Source organism: Cydia fagiglandana, chromosome 14 (assembly GCF_963556715.1).
Source record: "Cydia fagiglandana chromosome 14, ilCydFagi1.1, whole genome shotgun sequence".
Taxonomy (NCBI): domain Eukaryota; kingdom Metazoa; phylum Arthropoda; class Insecta; order Lepidoptera; family Tortricidae; genus Cydia; species Cydia fagiglandana.
The window spans coordinates 8298060-8306563 of record NC_085945.1 but is presented as its reverse complement, the minus strand read 5'-3'; the positions used below and the strand labels follow the sequence as shown (position 1 = coordinate 8306563).

The following is an 8504-nucleotide window of genomic DNA, read 5'->3' as shown; positions in this document are numbered from 1 at the left end:
TCTTTTAGCTAGTCTTCACGAATAGGTACTGCGGCTGAACTACAAAGTCAACCATCAGATATCTGTCACGATGTCAACTGATCTGCGTTCGTCGCAGTCGGTGACTTACGAGTAATTAGGCGACAGACGTCGTATTTACCTATACACTGCTTCGGTCACATAATACTTGGCGGCAGTTGTCGATTGCGAATGCGATCGAGTAAAGTGTTATTTACACTTTTGCGGTCGCTTCAAGCAGCATGAGGCGAACGACTAAATGTAAATGCCGCTTAAGAGAAACCAATGCCCAGTGGTAGGACCTACTATAGACGTATATGCCTATGTATGTATAGGCTCACACAACACATCATAAATAAATTATAATAAAAATACTCAGTATTAACATGAACTATTTATTTTAAACTAGAAAAAAAACTAAATCAGCTGCACATAACTGAAACTTAATATTTCCTTACATTATTAATGACCACTTAATAACTATTTTTTCCCCTTTTTTCTCTTCTCTTCTGCTTTCCTGCTTATCTATAGTTTAAGTATACTTTAAAAAAGATAATTTTTCTATACACTTCTCCATAGATATTTTCTGATTCAGATATCTATTTACTATTTTCATTATAACTTCATCCATTTGTATATATTTTCTTAATCGTTTTCGTTCTGTCTCAATGTCCATTTCTTGTTGAAGGATGCGAAAATCAGCAGTCCTCGACTCTTCTTTCATCATTGCAATCAAATGAAATAAACTTTTATTACCTCGCACTAGTTTATTCATTTTATTATGCCAACCCTCTGTCACGTTATTTGTGCGGTGACGTTGGTCATAACAAGAAACAATGTTCATATTCTTGACATTATACCACTGTGAAGTTATGTATCCGTTGAACAAATCGATATTTTCTATGGAAGGCACTTTTTCTAATACTTTGAACCACGCTTCAAGTATCTTTGTTTTCGGCATATGAGCGACTGCAACACATTTTGCAACATAGTCGCAGCCGTCACGGCTGCTGGAAATGTTCAAATCAGATGCGTATTGCCACACAGCTTTGGAAAAGTGAAAATAACAGCCACCGACCGATACTGACTCAAAACTATTTGGAATTGCATTTATCACTGCCAACTCAAAATCAGTCATTATACATTTTGGTTGAAAATTTGGGATAAATTCTTTTATACCATTAAACAATTTTTCATAAGTTCCTTTCTGCTTGTTGGGTAACAGGGCATAAATAAGAGGGACAACTTTGGTGTATTCTGATGAAGAGCCAATGTCACCGTGAAATGTATAAAGCTGTACAAATGGCCGTGGCACAACTTTAAATGTTCCGTCCATAAAGATGCGATCTACACGCTGCAGGAAATCATTACATTCTGGACTTATAAAAATAAGTACGTCTTCAATTTGAGCACATAAAAAATTTTCTTCTAATTCAGGTGGAATTACAACGTCTTCACAATTTTGGAACTGAAATTGTTTAATACTTTTATTCCGAGCTCTATACAAGGCATCCCGCTTTGAATGAAATGACGGTAATTTTGCTGCATATTCTTTGGTCATTACAGGTAACATTACTTTGCGATACAATAGTGGTATTGGTCTGTAATTAGTTTTTACTTTTTTTTTTAAGTATGCAAGTCGTTCTTCGATTTCATTCGACTGAAAATCGGGTATACAAGAATGATTACTCTCATTTAATATATTCGATTTATCTTTGTTTAACTTAACAGTCCCATTGCAACTTTTGCTTGTGCATAACCATACCGTAGACATTTTGTTGGATCTATTTAAGCTGTATCTATGTCCTGCTCGTAGCAAAATGTTTCCTCCGTGAGAACTTGGCACAAAAGTAAATTCAACTCTGTTATCACGAGTAGATGCACTAGATGATGCACTACATGATGAACTAGATAATGCCTGCATTTTGCACTACATAACACTACAAGGTTTATACATATTTATTCTCACAAAGACCGATGCAATGTAATACTCGTATGTATTCTTATACAGAAGAAATTGTTTTTCTACGTCATTGTCAGATTATTACGTCTAATCTATTCTTCAGTCCATAATCTAAAGAGGTTTGAAGTGAATTGTTAGTTTATCATATTTATACTAGGTATAGGTACCTACAGGGTGGAAAGATTATATGAGCCCTAGACGGAAACTGCCTAAACTACCTTAAATTCTTTAGTTAGCTCATTTTAAATTCTTGATTATCAATACATTTTTGGGCCCCATTCAAATAACTTTTGATATAGTGGTTTTCCCTTCATTAACCCTTATCTTGGCATCGTAACACCCGTGATACATGGAACTTAAAAAAATCTAGCAGGTTCACTTTACTACCTAACAAAATAATTCTGCCATCAATCAGTCGAACTACCCTCCATACTTATAGAAAAAAATAATGGACACGAGTGTCATTGTAAATTAATTAGTAATAACCAACATGGCGCCGCGGAAACAATAGATTTCGGTTCGTACTGGAAGTTTTGCATTTATTTCTTATATTAGTATATATTTTTCCATAATCTACATTTTGATATCTTTACTGTCTCTTAGTGCATACATATTTACAATGCCTTCGAATTTAAAAACATTTAATATACAGAACCTTACGTGAAACTGTTATGTATTATATTTGATACACTGCCAAGAACTCATAAATGTACATATCGAAAGGATTGTATTACATCTAATACATTGCCAAGTTATCGTCAAAATAGTTTTACATGATTTTTGTATTTTTTTTATTTTTGTGGGGTTACAAAACATGCTTCAGTTATTTAATATTAGTAGTTGTATTATTTAGTTATTAAACTTAATTTTTTTTAAGTACTAGATGTTATTTAACTATATATTCGTACGCTGTAGCATTATTGCTACGCCGTAGCCCGTAGCACGGAAAAATATGTGTATGGTAAAAAATTGCCCCAAAGTAAAAAAAAAAATATTTTTATTTACTTTTAATAATTTGTTTATTTTTCATATTTTACTCAACTTTCTGCTGACGACTTTTTTGAAACTTTACGCGATCAAATTTTCCGCCCATGTGATCAGGTATTCGTAGATATAATTTATTTTTACAGGTTTAATAGTCATCTGATGCTTTAGATTGTGTTTAATTAGCAGTAAATGCTAATTTCTGTTGCATTACATGTTTTATTTTTATTAAAAACTACATTTTTCTTCTAAAAAGTAGGTAACTATTTTGTTGAGTTATTGGCATTGTATCAAATATGATACATATGCTTTTCCGAAACTGGAAAAACCTGGATTCTTTTCCTTATTTTTTAATAGTCTAGTATGCTCAATAGGTGACAAAAAACTAAAAAAATGTTTATATTTAAGATATTTTGATCCTTGCCAAGATAAGGGTTAAAGGCCGTAGCAGGATAAGGGGAAAAATGCCCTTTTGTAATTTTTATTTATACAGTAATATCATATTTCATAAATTTGGATTTTATTTTTTTGCACAATTGCACTACTAGATGTAAGTAACTATAGAAAAAAACTGCACTTAATTACAAAAGGGCATTTTTTCTTCCCTTATCCTGCTACGGCCTTTATAATGTTTGTTAGAGAGATTCAATCTTTATGATTAACCTTGTTTGTCGACGTGATAAAAATACACAATGTTTTTATTTCGTATATTAGCCGGTTCGATTCCTGGTTGTGGGAAGAGTATTTTGAAATGCAGTTTTGTTTCTTTTTTCAAATATAATAATGTTTTCTTTCAGTAAAATAAGGTAACTAATTAATTTAAGGTAGTTCCCCTTCAGGGCCCATAGTTACTTTCCACCCTGTTTACCTAGGACGTATAGGGAACGTGAACGAGAATTTCAAACGGAAAACTACTTGGTCTAAATAATTGTAAACATTTATTTGATTTTATAACGCATATTTACCTTTGTGAAAGATGTACCTATGTCCTTATTCTATGCTTTTGTTTACGAAACGTAAGTTTAAAGATTCATATTTATTTGATTTGTTCGATATCCTAACCCAGGGTCGTCTAGTCCATATAGCTCGATTTGCCCATTCATATAGTGCCATCAAATAGTGCAATATAATTTATAGTAAAGTTGGACAAGTTCTAATCTAATTATATGTAATGTTTTGATGGGATGAGTTATTTGCAAAATATAACTACTTAACATGAAATTTGCTTCGTTAAATGATGCATTCCTGAAATCCACTCGAACTAAATAAGGCGTTTGTAAAATATAACTAACATGAAAATTTGCTTTGTTAAAGTATGCGTTCCTGAAATACGCTGCAACTAAATAAGGCGTTTGCAAAATATAAGGAACATGAAAATTTGCTTCGCTAAAAAATGCGACATAAAAATTTGCAGCAACTAAATAAGGCGTTAGCAAAATATACGGAACATGAAAATTTGCTTCGCTAAAAAATGCGACTTTAAAATTTGCTGCAACTGAATAATGCGTTCGCTATATTCATCTAACAAATCTTCTTGTTGTTTGTTTGTATGGCAACTTTTAAACGATGCGTGATAGCTGGGGGGTGCTCGACCAAATATCATAGAGGGCCCCGAGACAAAACAAACTACATAAAAAAAATTCAAAATGGCCGACTTTTTTTTAATTTTTTCAAGTTGGTCCGAGCGCGCTGAGATTTGACATGTGGCGAGCCTAGGGGCCCAAGATTACCATGTCAAAAATTTTTTTTGAAAAAATCCAAAATGGTGGCGGACACGGGCAAAGTCAAATATCCAAGTAGGTTAAGCGAGCCCGAAGGGCGAGCTTCTGGCCGGGAAGCCGAAGGCCGACCCCGGCGGAGAGCCGAAGGCCGACCCCGACTCCCAATAGGAAAAGTGTTGGGTCGTGTTTAAGCTCCAACTGCCCCCTCTCATGTGACGCTTCAGGCCTTCAGCCCTACGCGGAGCTCGGCCTTTGGCCTTCGCAAGCCTCGACGCTTCGCCGTCGGGAATTCGGCCCGCCGGCTTCGCGCATCAAGACAGTTGATTTGGTAAAACGCTTGGAAGCACCGCATTCATGCAGCTCGGCCTTCGGCCTCGCGTTTTGGGAGTCGGGGTGGAGGCTCCGGGCCTTCGGCCTTCCGCCGGGATCAGCTTTCGGTCTCCCGGCCTGAAGCTCGCCCTTCAGGCTCGCTTAACCTACTTGGAAATTTGACTTTGGCCGTGTTCGCCGCCATTTTGGATTTTTTCAAAAAAAATTTTGACATGGTAATTTTGGGCTCCTAGGCTCGTCGCATGCCAAATCTCAGCGCGCTCGGACCAACTTGAAAAAATTAAAAAACGTCGGCCATTTTGAATTTTTTTTAATGTAGTTTGTTTTGTCTCGGGGCCCTCTATGATATTTGGTCGAGCACCCCCCAGCTATCACGCATCGTTTAAAAGTTGCCATACAAACAAACAACAAGAATATTGACCATGTTCGAATCCCGGTTATGTATGATAGATTTAAAAAAAAAAATTTAATGCCATTATTATTAAATCTAAAATCGAAGCCATGGTTCCTAAGAACAGATTTCGCTATCTCTTATAGTTTCTGACTTCTCCATACTGACCCATTTAGATTGATCACCCTGTATACGTCGTTGGCGCCCAAATGGTTAAACTACAACCGTGGCAAACAAGCCCACGTGGACGATTCTGATTTCAAAAACAATCACGAGCGCGCTGCTTACCCTTTTTAACCCCCGACGCAAAAACGACGGGGTGTTATAAGTTTGACGTGTCTGTGTGTGTAAATGTGTATGTGTCCTTGTGGCATCGTAGCTCCCAAACGGATGATCCGATTTTAATGCGGTTTTTTTTATTTGAAAGGTATATCAGTCGAGAGTGTTCTTAGCTATGTTTGGTGGAAATCGGTTCAGGTCTTCAAGGTCATCAGGTCGTTTGTTATTTTCGGTCGGGGGTTTTTTAAATTTTAAATTTAGGTTAGGTTATTGATATGAGAATTCGTTATATTGACAGCTAGAGACAAATGCAGGTACCCCAATCTCAAAACAACGTAGTTCCGGAAGCTCTGGAGACCCCTGGAAGTCTGTAATGTGTGCACTAGTGCCACTCGTAAATAACTGTGATTTAAATTTAACGTTAGATATTGAAACGAGGGGAGGCCTACGTCCAGCAGTCGACGTCCATCAGCTGATATGATGATGATGATTGAAATAACTGACCAACTCAGGAAAGTTGGTAAGCCCCTGACATTTTCATTTCAAAGAACAACATTTTCCTCAAAAACGGCTGGACCGATTTGATAATGATAAAACATGTCTAAGAACAGTAAGAACCATTGCTCTACAATACAGACATTTATTATTTTCCAGTTGCTTAAGCATTATTGAGAGGCTTGCTCAGATAAATATTTAAAATAATCTGTTTAGATATAAGTATTTGTACCTTACTACGTACATTTATGTTTGAAACCTTGGAAATGCTCATAATGAACTCGACGGTATAGACTGATAGCAGTACTTTTACCTATATACTGCTATCAGAATGAAATATCGCTCCGCAAATGGGTCTAAATTTCCCAAAAAAAAACCTGTTTCCAGTATAGAATGTAGAACATTTTGTCAGCTTTCAAATATTTTTCTAGGCATATCCTAATAAGCGAAAAACAATAACTTGATTTGCCTTAAGGCTCATTTTAATTTACACAGAGATGGCAAGATTTATTTCAAAATATTACTTAAACTATAAGTTATGAAGGAATGTACCAAACTGTAATTGTAATAAGTAATAAAAGACTATGATAGTGTTAACTTTGTTTTTAATACATAAATATTAGAAAGCATTTTTTTACGCAAGTCGAACTAGTCTCATAGTAAGCTCAATGAGGCTTGTAGTAAGTAAGTAAGTAAGTAAGTAATATTTTATTTGTGTAGTGGGTACTAGACGATGATATATTATAGATATGTATACATAGAAAACATCCAAGTCTCAGGAACAAATGTTTTCTCTCCTCCAGCTTCATAGGCAGCGTCACTACCAACTAGGCTAAACAGGCCGACAAATCAAATAAAAAAAACAGTTGATGATTTAATCAATTAAAAAATCTATTAATTAAAAATGCACGTCGTCCACGGGCTTCATTAAAAAAATTGACATCATTCTCTGGTTGTTGTGGGAGATCTTCAGGATCATTCTGTTCTTCATCATCCTCCTCTACTTCACTTAGATCTGTGATGTCTTCGTCACTCTCAGAATCGTCACTGCTGTCTGAATCATGATTAATTTCTTATTCATTAATCATATTATAAATTGTGCAGCATGATATTATAATTTTGGCAGCTTTTTCTGGACTGTAATGCAGCGTACGGTGGCGATGAAGGCATCTAAATTTGTTTTTTAATACTCCAAAGCACATCTCTATGACCCCTCTCGCCTGTGCATGGCACCTATTAAATCTTGCCTCTGGTGACTCGGCAACTGGGTCAGGATGAGGTGTCATCAGCCACGGGAGAAGTGGGTAGCCTTTGTCCCCAAGAAGCCACTCCATCGCTTGGTTCTGAAGATACTGCCCTTCGAGGTGCTGGTGCACATTGCTGCTCCTCCAAACAGCAGCATCATGGGTTGAACCCGGAAAGTTAGGGTTTACGCTAGTGATCCGACCTGTGGCATCGCACACCACTTGACAATTTATACTATAAAACCCTTTTCTGTTGTAGAAAATATTACCCGGGGCTATAGGGTGGTTATTTGGGGTTTGTGTATAGGGATGTGACTCCCATCTACCGCACCCAATGTATATGGCATTCCAAAATTGTCCTGGAACTCCCGCATTGCCCTGTCTTTCTCCAGTCTGGTCACTGGGAATTTGATCCACTGTGGGGTCAACCTTTCTATAATAACAGGACACACATCTGCCAGACTGCGGCTTATTGTTGGCTGACTTTGAGCTAGTATATTAATTTCTCCCACAGCAGTCTGGTAGCTGCCATGGGCAAAAAAGTTCAGTGCACTTAGGACCTTTAAATGTGGTGGCACCGTCCCCGCTCGTAGCGCATCGCCTTCACACAGAGTGTCCACTACGTGACGGCCCATGGCCCGCGACAGCCTAAACAATTTACGGAACTTCCGCTCGGACCGGTCAAACCTCTTCAAATAAATTTTTTCACCCTCGCCCTCGCCATACTCCCTCTCTTCGGCCACCACAGCAGCTATGACGTATTCTTCATCCATTTCGAAAAAGAAATTCTGCAAAACTTGACTTTTTTGTGTTATCGTATTTTAAACGGGACTATTTTATTCGCCGCTAAAATTAGTCAGTTTAGCTTGACGTTTCTATGTTTTTGTTTAAAAAAGACATGTACTGAATAGCATTTAAGCAGCTAAACCTAAATTGAATAGACCGCCTAAATTAAGAAACGTCAGATTCAAATTGGTGTTGTCATTTGATTATGACAGCTGCTCATAGAATAGCAAAGTGGTTTAGCGACGCCTAAATAAAATTAGGAGGTTTAGCGGCCGCCGTAGAATCGCGTCCATTAATGCTCGATCTTTTTAAAC

The 8504-nt window shown here is 36.9% G+C and overlaps 1 protein-coding gene across 1 annotated transcript; it reads right to left on the bottom strand.

The window, feature by feature from the left end:
• Positions 1-7233: 7233 nt before the first annotated feature.
• LOC134671001 (putative nuclease HARBI1) lies at positions 7234-8177 on the bottom strand. The gene is given in 2 exon segments (XM_063528822.1): positions 7234-7696; positions 7699-8177. Coding segments are annotated over 2 exon segments (942 nt in total).
• Positions 8178-8504: the final 327 nt, after the last annotated feature.